The sequence below is a fragment of the Botrytis porri genome (genome assembly GCF_014898465.1).
Source record: "Botrytis porri strain MUCL 3234 chromosome Unknown BPOR_018, whole genome shotgun sequence".
NCBI classification, from domain to species: Eukaryota; Fungi; Ascomycota; class Leotiomycetes; order Helotiales; family Sclerotiniaceae; genus Botrytis; species Botrytis porri.
Genome location: NW_024066092.1, coordinates 502,393 through 524,282, shown reverse-complemented (window position 1 = coordinate 524,282; position 21,890 = coordinate 502,393). Strand labels below are relative to the sequence as shown.

The window sequence follows — 21,890 nt, the reverse complement described above, 5'->3', positions numbered from 1 at the left end:
AGGGATAAATCAGTCTGCTCGAACGAATAGTAGCTGGGGCAAAATCAGGGTAGCGCAATTTAATTGCTTAGTCCGAGTAATCGGTAATTTTGACTATGCCCCGAAACCATGTTATCAATAACTCTTGTAGTCTATTAAGACTATCGTCAAATACAGGTACCATCTGCTTAATTCTTTGAACCATTATATCCTACTGTCTCAATGCTTTCAAGATACCCAATTCACTTGCGATTCTATTCTGTGCTCAACTTTTGATTGCTTTTCGCCATTTGTAACAACAGTTTATTAGTCGCACCTTGCTGAACAGCCAGCCACTGCGACAGCCGACATCTTCAGTTTGAGATGGAGCCCTGCGAGTCCAACTCAAGCTCCGCGACTCAAACAACCAAAATTCACAGATTTGATTCGATAGGATCACCAACAAACTTACTTGGATATATAAACGATATCATTTAGGGTGCATAAGGGGAAAAAGAGCTTGTCGCGGAGGAGGGGGGGATCGGCGCATTACATCGGCTGTTCTGGATGTTCATTTCATGAGTTACGACCTGTTACGATATGGATCTCGGGGATCAACCTACCAATGTGTTGTGTTGTGTAAGGATTCTTGCTCGATTCGACTCGAATTAAGTCCGTAGCTAACTATCTACTCAGGACAATTTTGCATCAATAACTTATGAATATTTCGAAACCCAATGGCAATCGCCTTCCTCTATAGCAAAAAAGCATTTGCAAGACGTGGAGACCACTTGGAGAAAGCATGGCACTCTAGTATTTTACGATGCAAAGCGAGAAGGGATCTGGGTCTTCCAACCAAGCCCAAATTCCCCCAACAAGGCTCTCGATGAAGGGGACGATCTACTGAGCCAAGCCAATCTTCCTACTGTGCAAGGTGTCGAGTTGTTGAAGAAGGACAGAGGAACATATGAACCTTCCCACCTTGCAAAGAACAAATCCATACTCGCAGCTAGTTTGAACACCCCAAGTAGCACGTCTTCGCCTTCACCACTCGAAAATGCACTACGCAATGCACAGAATGTCAATGCAAGGGCCATGCAAGCAAATTCGACCCAGAATCTACATGATCCGGCAGGAGCATCTCCTGGTGTTAAATCTGTGGCTAGTCTAGGTGACACTTTCGCGTTTCTGAAAGAAGTCCAGGAGCACTTCATATCATCCGTTCAGGGCTCCATCATGTATAGGCTTTGCAACGAGCACGGATTGTTTTCGCTCAACTCTCGGACCTTACTTCTCCCCTCAGACTCGCCATCTAGATCAATGGCATATTACCAATCTCCCAAGATTTCTGATGACACAGTCACTTTGGTCGACTTAGACATTAGTCTCACTTCCCTGGGAGCCCTAATGATAAAAGCTTGTTCTTACATCACCCCTGGTCTTCAGCGTATAAGTCAATCAAGCTCAGAGAAGCTCCAAAGAACTTTATCCCAGGGTACTGAGTTATGGCTAGCACCAGGAGGTAACCCTGCAAAATTCTACTCATTTTATGACGATGAGCAACTGCCTGGAATTCAACCTATTTCGGACTTACAAAAATATCCTGAAGATCACAGCTGGCGCTTTCATGGGACCACAATTAAGTCCTGGCAATCTCGATGTTTGGATTGGTTGTCAACCAAGGGCTTTGATTCAACTTCAATCGAAGAAGGTGGTTGGATGTTTGTGCAGGTGCTAAATGCCAATTACGGATCTTCGAACCCCGAATATGCAGATATACCCTCTTCAGATGAAGGTGCTATTGTACCTTGGCCAACCTTGTTATGTTTCAGGGCCATCAAGACTTCTACAACTGACTTGCAGCCTTCAAGTGCGAATTCTTTTGGACTTATAGATCCTCTGACGTTTGTAGAAGAATGGTCTATGAACGCGGAAGAAAGGGCAAGCATCATGTCGAATAGACAGCAGGAGCGGAACGTCCTAAAGGCTGCCAAAGAACAGGCCGATCAGGAAGCCCAAGCCATTCGAGCAAACAACCACTCTACAGCATTACTGGAAAAGGGTAGCAATGCTGGCGCAATGTATCCTACACCTCCAGATGCCATACATCATCCTGGAGGACCAACACCATCATTCGACGGTGCAGTCACAACGCCTGGGAACCCTGCTCACTTATTCTCGCATGATCTCGAAGCAACGAATCCCAGCATATCTATCATGAACACCGCCGACACTGATAACTGGGTAAATTCAGAACAGAAACATCGCTCAAATTCCAACATGAACTTTGGGGAAAATGAAAATGACAATGATAACCTTTTTGGAGATATGGGAGGGGATTTATTTGGCGATACAGACATTACTGATGCCGACTTCAACTTTTTCGACCAACCTGATGACATAGAAATGGATCATCAGTCAGGTTCTCCGATCGAGCCTAATCCGCCTCCTGCTCATCAACATAAGATTGTTGAAAAGTCATCTGTTTCTAGTAAGCCATCAGTGCCTCAGCCAATATCAAAGGATACGGTCATGAAGGATTCTCAGCCGACAGAGAACAACATACAACAACCCACGTTCGACCAGCGTGCCTCAGCATCAGAAATGGATATGGATGTTGAAATGACCAACAATAATGACAGCTTGATAGCTTCTGCTCAACTACCTTCTCCACCACGCATTGTAGCTCCTTTCGACAAAGAAATAGTATTCGGCCAGTTGGCAAGACGAAAACGAAAACGAAAAACGAAATCGCAGTCATCTAGCGAGTCCAGCGTATTTGATGAAGTCAAATTTGAATACTCCTTGACAGAAGTTGACGAGAAGTATGGTTTAAATGGGCGATTTCGATATTCCGACGATGATCTAAAACCACAGCTTGTAGAGCCACACGATCCCACGAACCCAGAATCTTTTGGTAGACGAAAGAGTGAGAATAAAGCACTCGAATCTGATGTGTTAACTCGAATTCTGAATAATGATAATGCGCAGTATGACTTTGAGCTAGATAATGAAGCAGAGCTAGATATGGACGGCGATTCTAACAGTGTAAGCGATGCATCAGAATCCGACGAGGCACTGCCGATAGGGGTTTCGACCATGGCTAAACTCGGCATGAAAGGAAAACGCTATTTTGATGAGGCCAGTATAAGTTCATACAACGCTTTTCCCGGAGAATATGAACCCTCTGCAGGAACTCCCCAGTCCATAATTGAACCACATATTCCGATTTTCGAATCAGATCCCGCAGATTGGTCTCTAACGCCATATTTCACCTCCCCCGAACCAGATATTCAGCCTAGCGGGTTATCCGATCTAGACTTGATTGAAACGGCCCAAATCATTGCAGATCAAGCTGCTTCAGGGTCTCTTCGTGTGAACGATCAAATGAGTCAGAATCCCGACGCCCATGACCAGGCTACCTTTGCTACTAGAAGACTAATGACTGATGTCTTGCAAGCTACGAGGGTGTGCTTAAAAGATGTCAAAAGTTGTACTCTGAAGTCATACCTTACCATCCCTGGTATTCCAGCTGTAAATGCGGCTTTGCGTTTACCGCCCCAGGGTCGACCCATGCCAAATCCTAGAGTAGTACAGCATGTGGATCCTTCAAAATCTAGCAACCTATTTCCCATTCAACCCCCACAGCTTGAAGTACGTAGAGGCGACTCCAAGCTGGCAGTTCTACCTCCCGCAATACACTTTTGGGATAATTTAGGGTTGGCGCCTTACACTGGAAACAAAGATGTTAACGCTGTTTGCATCCATCCAAATATCGTAGGCATCAATGAGAATGCTGATATCTTCCTCGATCAAATGCGAGGGGCGTATGAATCATTCAGATTTGGAGGACACGATCGTATTATGGTTCCGGATTCACCTAGCGGCCTTCTAAATTACCCATGTGACGTCAACACAAACAAGGCAGCTTATCTGAGCTCGCTTAAAGATGTATTGACGCGTTTGGGCAAGAATCTCTCAAGTATGACTACGGAAGAGAAAAACGTCGTTGTGTACTTCGTTTATCCCCTCAATAATCCGTCTCTACTCGTGAACATTTGCACTGCTTTCAAGCACCTGTTCAAGGTCTACAGGCTGTCGTTGTCCGAAAAGAAGCTGAAAACATACAACGAATTGGTGCTGCAGCTTGTGCCGTTGGATTTTATGGCTGCTCCTAATTCATTAGTGGTACCGTCGCCAGCGGAATATTCACGTCTTGCTATGGAAGTATATGATCGCTGTGTAGATTTTGCATCATCTTCCACTACAGCAGCTATCCTTCTAGAGAAACCTCTCCCACGGAACATTGATTTTAAGTTGAATATCAATCCATCTCCTGCATTGTTACAAGAGAACTCATGTCTTCATATTGCTTATGCTCAGAGTATCGACGAACGATGGATTACTGCCGCATGGTCAGATAATAGGGGCACCAAACAGATGACAGCCTCATATTGCCTTGGGCGAAAGAACGAGCCATTCACGCTTCTCTTCACGGACGTTGCGAATGAAATCTGGGAGATGACTCTTGACTTGATCTCGTGCAAAAAGGTTCACTGGCGTATAATTATTGCAAAGACTGCTGTGATGGAACAATCTGAAATCGATTTTTGGACAGGTCTTGCCTCCACAGAATCGAATGGTTCGATCAGTCTCACACTTGTCACTGTGCAATCAGACCCATCCTTAAGAATATTACCCCCGCAAATAAAAATACCGCCGCCATTAATGACAACATCACAGCCCGCCACAACGCCCGTCTCTACACCTCAAGCATCTCAATCATCAGTTTTCTCCCCGGGCAATGCATCAACACCAACAACGAATGCCCCTACCCCTTCCGAAGCACCATCCACATCTACACCCGCTGTTCCTCCCGAACCCGATGATCAAAGCTCTCGTCTTCTAGATGTCACAGATCAAACTTGGGGTGCCATTCTCTCTCATCGCCTCAACAATTCGAATTCTCTTCTCGAATTCAACCCTGCTCTTATCTCCGGCTACCTCGTAAAAAGTAGCGGTACGAGCACAGATGATCCGCCGATAGTATTGGAAGTCAACATTATCCATGCGGAGGTTGTAGGAAATCCGCGCACATTTCACGATACTTTGTTAAGGGAAATTTTAGGTTATTATAGAGGATTGGCTACTCTAGCAAGGGTCAGAGGTGTGGTGCATCCTGTTAGGGATGGGAGACCTTGGCACATTGCGGCTGCGGAGAAGGCGGTTAAAGCTTTGTACATGTTGCTTTGATAGGCTGTTTCTGTCAAAAAAAGATCCGGTGAATAATTGGCTAGCGATTTGGGAAGATGGTGACGGGATATATTAAATTGGATTGCATTAAATGAGTTGGTAGTGGTGGTGCCGTTTCTTTTGGGATGTTGATAGATACCCTGGGGTTCCTCTGTTCTATATGTACATGGTCACCCATTGTTGAACTGGGTTGCATGGCATGGATTGTTTATATGATGTTGGCTGGGTTAAAAAATTAGCGTGAAGAGAGAAAAGAGATTCTGGTATAAATTCGATATGATGATAGGATTTGATTCGTCTCCGCCTGTTACTCAAGAAATGACGAATAAAAGTAAATGCTAGATAAGCTACGCGGAGCACTCACTAGCGTTGAGGATTAACAGACTGTTTCACGTGTTGTGGTAAAAAAAAATGAACATTGAGTCCATCTCGTCTTATCTATTTCAGCGTATATGCATGCCGTTGATGCATCCAGGTATCAAAAATGCATAAAGCTCCTCCATCCCTCCCTTGCATGAATCCTCCTCACATCCTCACATACCATCCATCTAAGCATCCCACACCCCCGGGAACAAATACTCCACATTCTTCTTTCCCTCCTCCCCTCTTCCCTGTTCCTTCGTCATAAATCTAATCATACCCGTCGTGTTTCCTTCCCAATGTTTCGCCAAAACCATCTCACTATGTTCCTGCTTGCTCAATGCATCAAGCACTGCTCCAACCAATCGTTTCGCATTCTGTCCATTGGCATGCATGTGTCCCATCACCATCTCCACGTCCACATCGGCTGTGCTGTGCCAGCAGTCATAATCGGTTGCCATACAGATCATTTGGTAGACCATCTCAGCTTCGCGCGCGAGCTTGGCTTCGGGAAGCGCGGACATGTTGATCACGGATCCGCCCCAGGAACGGTACATGTGTGATTCGGCACGGGTAGAAAAGGCGGGTCCTTCTATTTGACGGAAGGAAGATTAGTTTATAATCTCTATGAGGGGCGGAGGAAAGATTAAGCAAGGCAACTTACCCATACAAACAATCGTTCCCTTGTCATGCAAAACAATTCCCTCTCCCTCAAGCGCATGTCCACACTCCCTCACCACCCTCGCAATCTTCTCATCGAACGGATCCGCAAAACCCACATGTCCCACCACACCCTTCTCAAAAAAGGTAAAAGGACGTACACCCTTTGTCCTATCAATAACCTGATCTGGCACTACGAAATCACGGGGTTTGATTTCCTCGCGCAGAGAGCCGACAGCACTGAATGCGATGATGGTACGGACGCCGATGCTGCGGAGAGCAGCGATGTTGGCGCGATTGGGGACTTCGTGGGGGGCGAACTCGTGGTGAGCACCGTGGCGAGAGAGGAAGGCGATGGGGGTGGAGTTGTGAGAGAGGATGTGGATGGGGGCGGAGGGGTAGCCCCAAGGGGTGAGGGGGTTGAGGATTGCGATTGGGACGAAACCTTCGAGGGATTGGAGACCGGTGCCGCCGATTACGGCGATGTGGACGGGATCTAGAGGGGGAAAGAGTGGTTAGTTTGGGATCGGAGTGGAATGGGATGAAATGCAAAAGACTGGCAGATCTTGAGGGCGAAGAGGAAAGAGGGGAGATAGGATAGAGTAGGATATTGAGTGATGGATAAGTGACAATCTTCTACAAACCAGAGAAAGTGGTAGGAAGTGATTCGGCCATATTGGTCTATTAGTCGGAGTGTAGTTGGTGTATAAAAAGAGATCGAAGAATGAGGCTCCCCGAGACAATTTGTATCGGATTAAAATCTTCCTGAATGGCGAAATCAGAGAAGCGACGAAAACCAACAAGGTCAGTTTGGGTTCGGCTTTTTTCAAAAAACTACCCCGCCAACGCCGCTCCTGCCCCACCAAATACTCGCGAACAGGGATTGCTGACGTCTCCACGTGGGAATCGGGGACTACACAGACGGGAGTGAGTGTTATCGAATGTCAGAGACATTCATTTGTATCTTCTATTAGGCGCAATAGAAATATACTTGGGCAAGAATGGCTCGTATGGGTACATGCTCTAATCACATTAGGTATCTCGAGTTCACTGCAACAAAATACAACATAGTGGAAAGCAAACTTGCTAGATAGAAATTCGACGGTCGATTTGCTATGCTATGGTATACTATGCTATGACACAACAGTAAAACGGTATCGCTATCGATCTTTAAGATCATAAAAATCACGCTAGAAGCAATCAGTGCTTGTGATGTATCATTGTTGACTTGCGCTCTGGTCATCTTCCATAAACCCTCCTACGACGTGAACCCACACGTCGATCCTATAATCCATACAAGTATCAATACAGTGATAAACACACACATAAAAATCATACAATTCGTTGCATCGTCAACATTTCATCATCCATTCCACCATTTCTTCCACTCAAGTCTTCAGGGCTAAAATGTTAAAGGGTGAACAGATGGGCCTCTATCTCGCAGGTGAAAATGTTGCTCGGAGAGAATTGAACTTTCCTTTCCACGAAAAAATCCTATTCAATGTCCCGTCAACAGCTTTCTGTTTTTCTTCAACACAGCTAGAAGTCTCTTCTCTAACTCTTGGGTCTCCTTCTTTGCGATTTGCATTGCAGACTCCGACTCCTTTTCAGTTAGTAACTGAACGTTTCGATCCTGTCGTCCATCATCAGGATTTCGGTGCCCTACAAAACCCGCGGTATAATTTGCAACTCTATCGTTGAGGTCCATGTCATGAAAGTCTTGAGCATGATTGTTTCCATTCAAAGGGGACCAGCTGGAAGTCTCGCCCCCTTGAAGTACAGCGTCACCTGCCAAAACATTCGCACCAAGTGCCTTTTCTAACTGGGGATTGTTAGAGAGAGATGGTAGAACATATTGATTGATGTAATTCAAAGCTTCATCACGCTGGATCTTGCTGACAGCATCCATAGGTGTAGTATTGCCAGTGGACATGGATGTGGGAAAATATGAAGCAGGTCCATTTGGAACCGCGCGGCCACCAACCAAATTGAATCCAACGCCTGTGTTTTGCAGTCCGGAAACGAATGCAGTGGGACCGGCATTCGCTGCAATTCTCGCTTGGAGCTCCAAGTATCGCTTCTCTTCGTCGGGAGTAAGGTTGCGAACACAATCCCCATTAGGTGTCAACATGATCCGGATTGATCCAGAAGCAATTTTGTGAACAGTATTTCCCGCGTTGAGCTCCGCCCGTTCTTCAGGACTTACATCAAGTTTTGCAAGTGCTTCGGCAAAAGCTGGTCCAAAAGTATCCTTCTCTCTCTTCCTCTCATTACTAATACCAGGGGGAGTTTTCAATATCTCAGATAAATTTGAGACAAAAGGAGCAAGGCTAGCTGGACTTGGACCTGTACGTTTTTCTACAATCTCCTCATCTTCGACAACAGGAACCTGAGGTGATTCGGGTGGAGGCGTAGGTTGTGACGCCTTTGTCTTGTTTCTACTCTTTCCCTCATTCTTATTGACAGGTTTGTCACTGCCACTCGAGACAGGCTTTTCTGACACGAGGGGTTCTGCGGGCTTACTTTCCTCATTGGCAATCACTGCAGGCGGAGGTGATGGCGGTCTGCTGGACACCAATGCAGAAACATTAGGTGCACTGTTAGCATTCGGCCTATCCCTCTTCTTCGTCTTTCTGCCCATTATTGGCTCTTGCTCTCCAACTTTCTTGGCTTCAGCTGCAGCTGCCATTTGCTCTTCCAAAGCCTGTTCCTTTTTCGCAGCCTTATCCCTCTTTGTCTTTGCCGTGTTGCGAGTAGGTCGCGGCTGTCCATTCCTGGACGGACCGGGTGAGCTCGCTCTTGAAGCTGTTGCGGACATCAAAGATGCATTGTCATGCTCACTGGTATTATCGGGAAAATGTGCGGGATACGGAGCTACAGATGTTGCAGAAGTTGGAGCAGGGCTTCCCATTGGAGCTGTGCCCCCCTTTGGTGTCGAAGGACCGATGGTCAGAATTTTGGGAGCCAAGGGAGGTCTCACTGCTGATACCGAAGTCGCCGGTAGCGCGGGATATTCTGACGTTGGAGCAACAGTTTGTCTGGGTTTCTCAAGAGTGTCTACAGTATTAGTAGTAGAGTTTGTGGGAGCTGAAATAGTCAAAACAGATGCCGCTGTTTTCTGCTCGCTTGGCTTAGCACTCTTCTGGGCATTCGAGATTTTCGGTGTAGATGGCGCCTTAGAAGAGGGGGCAACTGGTTTTGAAGCTTTCCTAGGTGCAGATTTGGTTTCCTTCTGTGTCCCGAGAGCTGGAAAATCTTCGGTGGAGTAAGGCGTTGGAGCTGCAGGAGTGGTTGCTGGAGGGTGCAAAGGGGTTGTCGGAACTGCAGGCACTGTACTAGACTGAGCTGCAGTATCCTTCGGCATACTAGAAGAAATGTTCTTGATTTCATGTTTTGGTTTTGCTTCAGACGCTGATATCTCAGGAGTAGGGGCAGGTAAAGCTTTAGACTTGACAGGGGAAGGCGTTGGTGGTTGAGACATGGCGAGTGGAGTGGCAACACGGGGAGGGTTTGCCATGCTAGCTTGTCTCGATGGTGTGAACGGAGCAGCCGCCGAAATTATTTTAGAAGGCTTTCCAATCGGATCTTCGCGAATTGCTGGAGGAGGATGTCCATGGGGATTTGGTAGCCCAGGTGGAAAGGCGGGAGTGTTCGATCGAGACACCTCTCGAGATATCTCGCCATATCTCATGGGTGAGTCATCTGGTACACTATCTGAAACCAAAGCATCCACACTGTGCAAGATGCTTTCGTCGAAAGTTGAATCTTCTAAACAAGGTTAACGTTAGCGTGTCCCCTTAAAAGTGAACAAATGTGAAGTGATAAGTGGGCGGTAAGGTTCAAGGAGCATCATCGGTTAATGCACAATGCTACTACAAGATAGGGACACGGTCACATCACGAATCCATCATCGTCTTCGATAATTGAAGGAGCGGGCTACTGAAGGTACAAAATATGTAAGAATGATATATTTCTCCAGCCACTGTCGTTGGCGTGGGAGCGGGGACTATAACGTACATGAGAGAAGTGGCCGCGACGAAGACGATGATGGAATTCCCGGCGTGACCTGTTTTGACCTTGTTGCGCACCCAGACGAAATAAACAGAAAAGAAACGATGGCAGCAATTCCATGAGGTCCTCTCGCTCATTTTCCAACCGTAATATGACGCCAATGCATCCGAAGCATCCATCTTGGAGCTATGCCATGCCCGCTAAAACAAATGTGTGCTATACCGAGCAACAATGCAACACTCTTTGAAGAGTTTTTGCCAACGCCATCCTTGTAAATGAAAAGAAATATCATTATCTACAGAAGCCACGCCAAATATTATGCCCAACTAATATGGCCATCTACCATCTGGGGAATCCTGCTCCGCCGCCATACATTAGGTTGGGGTTGTACCCACCTTGAGCCTGACCACCAAACAGCCCCTGTCCGACTCCGGCATTGCTCTGTTGTTGATGCTGCATTCTCGCCTGCAAGATACTTGGGTCCGCAAGATCGACTAAGCCACCTCCCCCAGAGGAGGAAGTGTTAGCATGCCTGTGCTTCTTTCCCTTCTTTTTCTGCTTTTGACCGAAGTCATGAAACGCCCCGGTCTGAGGACCGTAGAGCGATGCCAGAAGGCCTGAAGCAGGAGCTGGAGTGGAGGAGGCAGATGGGAACTGTTGATGAAGAAAATTAGGAAACATGTACTCACGCTTACTTGTATCAAGACCCTGATTGCCGCCAGCACTAGGACGACCCCTCAAAATTTCACGAAGCATCTCACTACCATTCTCCTTGTTAGCTCCTCCAAAAGCCGAACCGGCACCCATCGCGTTGCCAAATCCATGCCCTTGGCCAAACATCCCTCCACCAATAGGTGGGGTGTTGGACTTTAGACCTGACAGTCCTGGGGGAGCTGGAATGGAAGGATTGAAGGACTGGAATCCTTGCTGGGGATGATTTGAAGGAGGCATCATTGAAGCTTGCTGTTGCATCATCTTGGAATTGGCAGAAGGTTTGATAGACGATGGCCCAGCGGCACCATCCCCAGCGAAGCTGTACCGGGAAGACTGTCTGTTGTGGCCTGGCTGTTGGAAGAGTGCATTATTCTGGTTTAATGGATTTCCGAGTCCAACCGGGGAAGAAATGTGATCCATGAAGTTTGGAGGCATACCCGATGGGGACTTGAACATTGAGAGTTGTGATTGCTGCAATGGTGTGAGCGATCGTCCATTAACAGAACCCAAATTGCTGATGTTCTGGTAGTTTTGTTGTTGCCCAAGGCTTGGGCCAAATGGCCCGTTGGTAGAGCCACGTTGGATTGGCAGCTGAGAGCTTTGACGACGTTGAAACCCAGGAGGTTGGTTGATGTCTCGTCCATTATCCTCTGGCTCGCCACCTAGTTGTAGACTACCACTCTCCGGTTCTTGTTCTTCCACAGGTTCGGGTACAGATTGAAGATCAACCTGCGATTCCTGCTCCATGTGTAGACGCTCTTCCTCCTGTTGTTGCTCGCGCATCAAACGACGCTTTTCTCCACCATGATCATCGAAAAGTAGTGGAAATGACGCAAGATCATCTTCGTGGATCTTTGGACCATCCCAGCTGAGCACATCCGAATTGATTGACCTAAGGAGCTCGGCGCCAAAGGATTCCTTTTCAGGATGCGAAACATCTTCGATTGAAGGGGTGGGCTCTCGGGCTTCAATCGGGCTAGCTTCCTCGGACGATTCTTCTTGATCTTCAACAAGCTCTGGGGTTTCTTCTTCGACAACTTCGGTTGTAGAAGGAATAGCATTCGAGATGGCAGGACTGGGGGCAGCAGCGCTAGTAGCATGACTCCCTCTTCTGCTGCGTTGCTGCTGTACGCCACGATTGGCCCAGTTGGCAGTTGATGGGAGAGCGGGGCCATCCCCATTGTCCGAATCATCTTTGCTTCCTTCCCGTACCATTGGTTGTGCAGCGGCAGCTAAAGGCTGTGCTTGTTGAATTGGTGGTGCTGCTTGAGCTTGAGTGCGAGATGAAGATGCCTTGGTCGGCAAAGGTCGTTGCGAGTTCACACTGTTAATAGACGACAAATCTTGCCTAGAGTAACTATCGTCATTGTCGCCTGGTTCATGCAAGAACATGCAATTCTTGTTTGTGCAACTTTCATTGCGAAGATATGCCGAACAGTATTTCGTGGTTCCTAATTGCGCCCTTAAGACTCGGTCACCGTTTGTAGAACCGTTGACAGCTGTTATGCACCGTTCGGCATCCAGCTTCGAAGCGAACGTAACGTAAACTCCAAAATTTTGACCTGAATCGTTCTGTTTGGATTTACTGACCACGATCTTGAGGATCTTTCCATACTGGCCAAAATATTTTTCGCCGCGTAAGGTTTGAAGGAGCTCATCCTCTCGTATACTGGGACTTAGACCGTTGACATATACCAAATTTTTCTGTACAACTCGTAAACCCGCTAGATGCTTTCGATTCAGACTTTCCACTTCTCGCTTTTGGGCTTCTTTTTGTCTTATTTCGGCTTTCTTTTTGGCGTTCTTTTGGACATTGGCCTTAAATTGAGCGACTCTGTAAATTGCGGTCAGCAGGTCGATTTCTTAACGCTTCCATACTACATACTCTTCAGGTGTAACAACTTTCCATTTTATTGTCTTCTCGTCATAAGCTCTTCGACAGGCAGGGCAGAGGCCGTTGATATTGTTCTTGATATTATTGTAGCAGAACTGACATATCTAAGACAGTGGAAGTTAGCATCAAGCCGGCAAACAGTGTCAAGAAAACAATAATTACCTGGTAACCACAAGGACATGGTTGAAAGTTCTTGTCGGATAGATCGAATTCTTCAACGCAAAGTGGGCTGGTGAAATTTGATTAGCAAAGTGTCCAAAAGATACAATTCGCCCAAGCTGAATACGGATCAATAGGAAGTATGAGAACGTACCAGGTATCATCGTCTTCATCGATAAAGCTGTCTTGAGGTGCCATTTCGAGTGTTCAAATGTGCGATTGAACAACGAGACAATATTCCAGAAGGTATGACTTTGGTTCTGATACGATGGTTTTTGGTGCGCTAATGAATACAGCGCGTTGTTAAGTATTGTGAGAGTATTATTAAATTATCAATACTCTAGGTATGAGATGCGGATTTTCCGGTATCGATACGTAGAATTCTATGTAATGTAATGGTATTGTTGTGAAGTGAAAAAGAGATCAATTAGATGAGTGTGGGTGTGGTAGGAACTTCTTCGAGGATCATGATTAAAGTGTAAAAGTCATGTTCGCTCTTGGTTTGTCTACGCTAAAATCTCGGTTATGTAAGCTGGAAGCAAAGAGTGGCGCAACAGTGGAAACCTTAGGCACCATCTCTAATCCTCCAGGATCATTCAAGCACCAATCTGAATATCATATCATCGTCAATGAATTTCTAATCTTTGCAATTGAACTTCATACGATTCAATCTCCAAGATGGCGATGAGGGTTTCGAATGGTCGGGCTTTGGCCTCCGCCATTAGATCTACCAAAAGCTCTTTGTGCCAACCTAAGAAGCTCAATATTCGAACATTTGCCTCCACACAACATGCCCGAGTTGTCGTCTCTCCAGATACTCCAAACATGCGCCATGCTCAGAGAGCTCCTGATGTTCCAGGAGGACTTCGAGTTCCTCCTGTGAATCCTGCAGATAAATACGCGGCCAAGTCAGACGATATGCACAGGTATGGATCATGGCTCATGGGATGCCTTCCAAAATACATTCAGCAATTCTCAGTATGGAAAGACGAGCTTGTTATATACATCTCTCCTTCTGGAGTTATTCCCGTATTTTCATTTCTCAAATGTAAGGAATTTATGCCTGAAGATGTGACAGTACCTCTGGCCAACTCTATCTGGTTTCGTTTCACAGAGAGCTGATTATTTACAGACAACACCAACGCGGAATTTACTCAAATCTCAGATATTACCGCCGTTGACTTCCCTACCCGCGATCAGCGTTTTGAAATCGTCTACAACCTCCTTTCCGTACGCCACAACTCCCGCATTCGTATTAAGACCTACGCCGACGAGGCTTCCCCCGTTCCCAGTCTCTGCAGTCTCTATGACGGCGCGAACTGGTACGAGCGTGAAGTCTATGACCTTTTTGGAGTCTTCTTCGTTGGTCACCCAGATCTCCGTCGCATCATGACAGATTATGGGTTTGATGGCCATCCATTACGGAAGGATTTCCCGTTGACAGGTTACACAGAGATTAGATTTGATGAGGAGAAGAAGCGTATTGTCGTGGAACCATTGGAGTTGACTCAGGCGTTCAGGAACTTTGAGGGTGGAACCGCTGCTTGGGAGGTATGTTCACGATTTTATTTCATTCCTGCCACTTTTGAGCTCTTAAAGTGCATAATACTAAAATTAAATAGCAAGTCGGACCTGGTGTTGATAGAAAACCCACCACGTTCAAACTTCCTACACCCAAGCCAGAGGAGAAGAAAGAAGAACCAAAGAAATAGATTCAAAGAGTCTATTGTATATAAACTGTCTACAAACGTATTTTACATCCATACAAAGATTCCTAAACCCCATACAAATGTCTTGTTACAGACATGCTAAAATCTTGCCTCCGCATTGCCGAAGTCATGTCGGATTGTATGGAAACAGAAACTCTTCGTGCCACTACAAGCAGTAATGATTTCAACTCATGTCATACATCTCTAGATGCACATTTGCCCAATTCTTATTCACTTCTCGTACTTATTAATATGGGAGCTGCCCAAAATTCCTGTTTTCAGTATCAGTGGTATGAAACTAGGCCATCATCCTCGTCATACTTTAATGCAACCACTTCCACCCACCAAGTCTTTCTCCTTGATATATTCGTCTTAAGTCACCCATTTCAATAATCGACCAGATGATCGATGAACATAGTTCCCCACGTCAAGTTGTAGATCCGTTTCCTTTTGAATCTAGTCTAGTAGAATGTTGAATATGTTTAAGTCATCCATCTTCAATATATTTCCTTGAAACATTGCTCTCTAGTGAGATGCTATCTGCAGAATACCAGTTAGTCTACTATTCCATGATTTTGAGTTCTGGTCTTTTCTAGCCTTTTCGATCATTTTCGAGATTTCCTGAGTCGAGCTCCTCACGTGTCATCGGAATTACCCGAGTATTGATTGGTCGGTCCAACTGCCTTGAATAAAGTAATTTGTTGCGCATCTCCAAAAATAACGCAGAAGAGGGCATGTCTGCACTCACTCCGTTGCTTTTTTACTCTCAAGTTGTTGACTAGATAAATGGAGAGTATTGCCAAAGATGACATCAAAAACTTCAAATATGCAGTCAGTATTGCATTTCCCCAGTGTATTCATGATCATTAGTATTTCAATCCCTAAACGCTAAACAAACTACATCGAGTAACCAAGTATTACAATCCGAACCTATGTTTATATTCGACTCTTATGTCTAAAATAACGACTAATAATACGACGACACTTGGCATCCCCAAATGTCAATTTATAAATAATAACGAAATTTCTTATTTTCCCAATCGGTCAATGCAACACGCTCAATTGTCAAATCCACATCATCTGTATCCTCTACGTGTTTTGGCTCGGGATCAATGTAAACACCTTGTTCTCGATCGCGTCGTTTGTTCTCCCTGTCCATATACTGTCTTAGAATGTTTGATAGCGCAATGGAGATGACCAGGCAAGCGATCATGCCGTTGTATGCCTTCTGTTACACTAGTTAGGTTTGAACAATCGAATAATTGATTGGAGAGTCCATACGTGGTAATTTGGTGCTTCTGCGGATTTGAATAGCTAAGGCCCGCCGATGTTACCAGCACAGTATCCGATGAAGAAGATAGCATTGACGGTGGTTTTCTTGGTGAATCCTGCTGTATCTGTGGCAAGTTGTTAGTTGGTTTACTTGGTGTGCTAAGATTGGGAATTAAAAGGCTCATAGGAGTATTCAACTTACTGCTGGCCATCAAACTGAGAAGAAGAGGGAAGGCGGAGGGAAACAAGATCATCATCCAGCATCCCACCAAACGTCCATGTTCTCAGTGTCCTTTCTCGCTTTAGAAGCATTTGAATCAGTACGGACAGCCTCCGCTAAGGTCCTTCCCTTTGTCAATTGAAGTCATGATCGAGGATAAAGTGTTGAATGAGATCTGAAGTCAGAATCATCCCCTAGTGGGCAATTGAGGAATTATATCTGTGCCAATTGCTCGACACTAAGATGGAGCATGTTCAAGAGAGTTCAGAGTGCTATCTTTGCCCTTATCAGCAATTATACAACTATTACAGAAAGTCATGATACTGAGCACTGGGGAAGGTTGGGGAAAATGTCCGAGCCGTGATACTCGGTAACCCTGGCTGGTGATTTGCCAGAATTGACGAGAGATAATCCACGATGTATTCGCCGTTATCGGCCCCTATCAATTCGTGGGACGTACTTAATCTTTCAAATGTTCACGTGATACTATTGCTTCAATTGAGGTGACTGTCTTCCAGTAATTGATGATCTACAGGTGTTTGTGATGTGATAAGTGATGTTTGGTTAGTTCAAGTCGAAAAAGATCGCTAGTCGTACATGCATGTCTGGGGCTGACATCTGCGTAACCCCTCGTCTCAATCAGTTCTAAGACATCCGAAGTGCCGTGTTCAATTTCAATTGGAATCCTAACAAGTATATGAAGTTAAGGCAGTACGATATTCAAGATGTGAAATTTAAATACATTTGATCGATGAGGTTACGTAGCCAGAATAGTTTCTTTAACTTTACTCAAAGACATGATTCCCAAATTGTTTCGCTTGAACGTAGAAATCCCTTGCAATGATTTGCGAAGGCGATGATCAGTGATTCGACCCTGTAGCCACTCTTGATGAATCATGTCATTTGTTTCAATAGCTGCAATGAACAACGACCATTGAAATTCGTATACTGGTTGTTGCGACCCCGCAGGAGAAACGTACATGGCGAATCGAAGAAGTTGGCTCAGAGCAGTTTTGATCTCACTCAAACTTTCTGCTCCGAACGAGCTTGATCTGCATCGTGCGAAATATATGCGCAAAGCGTAGAAGATTGTAGCTGAGTTTGCACAATTGAGTTTCATGGCTGGTTGCAAGGTCATGTCTGAAGATCCATAGTAGAATACAGCACCATAACGCTATAACAAGTAAGTATCAATTTTTCAGGATGTGTAGCAACTCACTATTTCTAAAGCTGCAAATTCTTTTCGCAGACTCTCTTGCATTACATCTACCACGGTACATTGGGGTTTATGACTGAATCCGCTGGTTTTGCAACTTAGAACCAGCATATCAGTCATCATATCGACTGGTAGACAATTCTCAATATCTCGAATGCTTTGTGATATTGGGTATTCCGTTCCCCAATTCAGTTGTAGAGCAAGACGCGATTCCGCTTGTATAGCTGAAAGTTGTTCAGGATGTGCTGGGAAATGGTTTGCCAAGTTAGGCTTGCATCCCAGAAAACTCCCTTGAGCATCAATTTTTAGCAGCCACATAATAACACAAGCGATCAGACTTCGCTCTGCATCACTTTTAGTCGATTTCTGATCTGTTAAAGATGATTGACCATACGTTGATACTATCAAATTATGCTTTGTCAGATGGTCAATTGCCGTGAGACTCAGTCGGTCTAATTTCGATATAATTGTTCCGCTCGATCGCGACATATACATATGTATACAGTAAAAAGAAGCGAGTACTGCGAGATTGTCTGCGGGATTCTCACACTGCAAAGCTTGCATGAGTTGCTCCGTGCTTTTTTCGTAATGTTTATGCCCAAGTTGGCGAGGACGGCTAACATTGTCAGGATTGGAAGGCATATCGTGGAGCGAAACAGCTAATATGAGATGAAGAAGCATCTCCGAGTGCTTCGGTGCATGGAGTAGCAATAAGGTAGGAGTAGACCATTGTGGGTCTCTCGTCGTTTGAGATTGAGAGAATGCTGTTCGATAATGTGTAAGAGCCAACTCTTCGTCGTTATTCAGGGACATCCTATTTTCCAGCGACTTTTCTTGTGTTGAAAATATGTTCGCAATAGCAAGAGGCTCAAAAGATAGAAGACTGTAATTTGTGCGAGTATATGCATTCAGGCTCTAAGGGTCTAGAAGTAACCATTCGGCAACCAGGTCCAATAACATATCTGCTCCTGCCTCAGTAATTGGCGCCTGGCTTCGAGATGCATCTTCAGGATTTCCCACTGAAAATGCAGATGCTGATTCTGCTGCCAATCCATGGTCATATCCCGAAAGATAATGGTCCAATAGTGCTTCTGATTCTTGTGGTTGTTCCTCTGGTAGCTGTAAAGCTGGTGAAAGTGACTGAGGAGACCATTCAGAGTCTCGAGACTTTATTGGGCCAGCACCACGTCTTCGTTCTCTTACACTTGGTAGAATACGGGAGCACGGCTGCTGGCAGTCAAGCTTTAAAAGCTCGCATCTTCCGCATGAAGGGAAACGCTCATCACATTTGACTTTCTTTGCACGGAAAGTTAAGCAGCCTTTCGATCAAACCATTAGCAAGTGCTTGATGGTACTGATGCTGGATCACTTACCGTATTTGGAACGACCAGTTGTGTTCGATCGTTTTCGTTTGGAATTGATATTATCGGACATGGATCGAAAGTCCGACACAATCAGATTGTCATAAAAATTGGCAGTATTATACACATATTGTGATTGATACAAAACGTTCTTGAGAGATATGACAATCCCTCGATCCGTCAGTACATTTGAGCTTGTGGGTCAATACGAAATATACTATCAAATTGCATGGAGCTTTTCTAGCTTGTCGATAATTGTATCTGCTGATGACAAACTTGGTGTACAGCATAATGAAAATCGAAGATAATCCACCGAACCCCGCTTTCTCCACACCGAAACACTAAGGTTATCAAAGGACACAGACTCCAAATAGTTAAGCGAGGGGACGTCGGTAAATGCAGGGTCTGGTTGGCTAAATTACACGATCTTTACCGTAATATCTATCTCACTACTGATATGAGATCTTCGGAGTCTTGAAGTGAAAGTGGGCTTGAAAGTCAGTTTATCACGAGGAATCAAGCGGGATAGAAAACATTCACACAGCTGTTCAAGCAAAGTCTTTGCAATACACGACCTCTTCTATTTCCCCCCACAAAGTTTTCATCGTCTTGTTCAATTTTTGCTCGAGATTAATTCAATTCCTCAAATCGTTGAGATCGCTCAAAATCTTCGTCCAACGTCATGGGCAATACCATATCATACGAAGCTACGGAGCATAAGCTCGATTTTGGCGACGGAAAAGGTTCTATCACAGGTCTTCAATATGATAAGAAGGCACGTCGATATGCTGGGTACCATATGCACTGCCTCCATTAGGAGATTTGCGTTGGCGAAAACCTCAACCACTACCTGCCGACTACACGTATACATCACATGATGGCACGCCATCTGATGCTACAAAATTTAGAACGATTTGTCCACAGGCCGCTTATATGTCGGCCAAAAAAATAGACACTCCTAAAGAGGCATTTAGCGAAGATTATTTAAGGCTCCATCTCTGGACACCGGTTGAATCAGCCAAAGATAAGAAATGGCCAGTCATGCTATGGCTCCATGGAGGATGGTTCCAAATGGGAGGTCCATCACATAAACCAGGGATGGATCCAACCGAACTCATTTCAACGGGAAATTTGAACGTTGTTGTAGTAGCGATCGGCTACAGACTGAATCTGTTTGGATTTCTCGCCGGTGATGCCTTGCAAGCAGAGAACGGCAGCGCCGAAGCAGGTAACTACGGATTATGGGATCAGAGGCTAGCTATTGATTGAGTACGCGAGAATATTGCAAGATTTGGTGGTGACGTGCAGAATGTTATCCTTGCAGGAAGAAGCGCAGGCGCTTATGCCATACATGCACATGCTATGTACGAGTTTCAAAACCCAGCATTCTCAGCCGCATCTCCCTCATCCCATCGACTTGTCATGATGTCAAACGCAATACCCGCACAACCGAAGACACCCGCTGAGTGCCAAGATCAGTTCGACGAACTATGTCAGTTCTTCAATATTGCAGAAGGCTCCAGTGGTGCCGAAAAGCTGGCATTGCTGCGCAAAATAAAATCAAGAAACTTGTAGACGCCATCATGAAGCTGAAAAATCACACATTCAGACCTGTGACGGATTCATCATTTATTCAACCAGGCATGATGGATTACCACCGCAACGGCACTTTTGCGAAAGAATTCAAAAAGCGAAATTTCAAGATACTAATTGGCGAAATGTTAAATGAAGAAACGCTTTATGCTGCAACGAATGGACCTGAAGCAAACGTGGACTCTCTTCGCCTTCAAGTTTCTAACTACTATGCACCTGTAACAACGTCTCGCGTGTTAAAACACTACAAACTCCCGACTACAGGAGAGAAGAGTGATTGGACGGCATTATGTGGCCACATAATTTCTGATTGTCAAGTGCGCGCAATATCTCGGTTCTTAGCAAACAGTATTTTCTCAAATAGTGTAGAAATTAAGGATATCTGGCGGTATAGGATCTCGTATCGACTATCATTCATAACAGATGCTGTTGCACCAAGAAGCTTGGGTGTAGCTCATGCAATGGATAAACCTTTTTGGAAATAAGTCTATCCCTTCAAGGGAAAAGTGCGGAGACGACATTTGACTGACATATCTTTCACCCGAATAGTTTCTCGATAATGCACGGTCCAACTGAGCAAGAACTTGTTCTGATGAAGGAATGGATTCGTGATTTAGTCGCATTTGTAGGTGCCGAGAATGATCATCGATATGGCCCCAAGGAGATTGATGAGTTTAAAGTTGCTACACCGGAGGGCAAGATTGAGATTCAAAAAGACCCAAGGTGGAAGGAACTCTTGGAGCTTGCTGATGTATTCTCCGGATGAGAAATTTCATAAACTATTTAACAAGATAATCTTCAATTGTGAACAATTGCAGTCTATATCTAAAACCTATTAGACTTCTAAAAACAAATGTAACACCCAAGTTCATCCAAAATTAGACCCAAATTTTCAAGAACATCCCACCTTCAACATAGTATACAAGCAAGCTAGTGCTCCAGGACCTAGCAAGTACCACCGGCGCAACATGCAGGCGATTCCTTCGTACATCCGTCCTCGTTGCAATTACAATTCTTAGGATCCGGAGGTAAAGTAACGACAGGTGTCGATGTAGAAGTCGCCGAAGTTGGAGGTGCAAAAGATGAGGATGATTCGTCACCTAGTGGTATGACATAATCGCAAACAATCGTACTAGTGTCATCGGCATCGATTACTACCTCGCCGTGGCAATTTTCAGGCCAGACTGGTTTTGGAAGAGTTGCAGGATCTGTGCTTTCGTCTCCCAGATCGAGATTCTCGGTAGTAGCCTGGACATCGGTTTGCCTGGACATGCGGTTGAGACCACGTTCGGGTAGTTCTCCCGCTTAAGCTGTCCCTTTACCTATCCATCCCCATTGTTTTCCGTATAGTTTGTCCACAAATTACCAGACGTAATTCTCCACTGTCTGATTGTCAGCTTCTTCACAATATTGAAAGCCAGAAATTGGTGGAAATTGACGAGAATAAAGTCCGCGTGGCACGTACCATTAGCAATAATATTATGGTTTATATTCATCTTATCACCCTTCA

The 21,890-nt window shown here is 45.2% G+C and overlaps 6 protein-coding genes across 6 annotated transcripts; 3 read left to right on the top strand and 3 right to left on the bottom strand.

Moving 5' to 3' along the window:
- Positions 1 to 558: 558 nt before the first annotated feature.
- On the top strand, positions 559 to 5,211 carry EAF01_010907 (uncharacterized protein; the record flags this gene model as incomplete). The annotated part of the gene is made up of 2 exons (XM_038919164.1): positions 559 to 597; positions 655 to 5,211. The coding sequence occupies 2 exons, from the start codon at positions 559 to 561 to the stop codon at positions 5,209 to 5,211; spliced, it is 4,596 nt and encodes a 1,531-aa protein (XP_038765447.1).
- A 548-nt stretch (positions 5,212 to 5,759) lies between these two features.
- Positions 5,760 to 6,906, bottom strand: EAF01_010906 (uncharacterized protein; the record flags this gene model as incomplete). Its single annotated transcript, XM_038919163.1, has 3 exons — positions 5,760 to 6,163; positions 6,236 to 6,727; positions 6,876 to 6,906. 3 exons carry the CDS (start codon positions 6,904 to 6,906, stop codon positions 5,760 to 5,762), a joined length of 927 nt encoding a protein of 308 aa, XP_038765446.1.
- An 823-nt stretch (positions 6,907 to 7,729) lies between these two features.
- On the bottom strand, positions 7,730 to 13,207 carry EAF01_010905 (uncharacterized protein; the record flags this gene model as incomplete). The annotated part of the gene is made up of 5 exons (XM_038919162.1): positions 7,730 to 9,999; positions 10,638 to 12,790; positions 12,842 to 12,954; positions 13,013 to 13,079; positions 13,164 to 13,207. 5 exons carry the CDS (start codon positions 13,205 to 13,207, stop codon positions 7,730 to 7,732), a joined length of 4,647 nt encoding a protein of 1,548 aa, XP_038765445.1.
- Positions 13,208 to 13,605: 398 nt separating this feature from the next.
- Positions 13,606 to 14,791, top strand: EAF01_010904 (uncharacterized protein). The gene is made up of 3 exons (XM_038919161.1): positions 13,606 to 14,057; positions 14,142 to 14,560; positions 14,632 to 14,791. Exons 1-3 carry the CDS (start codon positions 13,688 to 13,690, stop codon positions 14,719 to 14,721), a joined length of 879 nt encoding a protein of 292 aa, XP_038765444.1. The 5' UTR covers positions 13,606 to 13,687; the 3' UTR covers positions 14,722 to 14,791.
- Positions 14,792 to 16,967: 2,176 nt separating this feature from the next.
- Positions 16,968 to 18,860, bottom strand: EAF01_010903 (uncharacterized protein; the record flags this gene model as incomplete). Its single annotated transcript, XM_038919160.1, has 4 exons — positions 16,968 to 17,384; positions 17,430 to 18,309; positions 18,361 to 18,745; positions 18,800 to 18,860. 4 exons carry the CDS (start codon positions 18,858 to 18,860, stop codon positions 16,968 to 16,970), a joined length of 1,743 nt encoding a protein of 580 aa, XP_038765443.1.
- Positions 18,861 to 19,469: 609 nt separating this feature from the next.
- Positions 19,470 to 21,146, top strand: EAF01_010902 (uncharacterized protein; the record flags this gene model as incomplete). The annotated part of the gene is made up of 5 exons (XM_038919159.1): positions 19,470 to 19,579; positions 19,696 to 20,015; positions 20,058 to 20,279; positions 20,324 to 20,768; positions 20,930 to 21,146. The coding sequence occupies 5 exons, from the start codon at positions 19,470 to 19,472 to the stop codon at positions 21,144 to 21,146; spliced, it is 1,314 nt and encodes a 437-aa protein (XP_038765442.1).
- Positions 21,147 to 21,890: the final 744 nt, after the last annotated feature.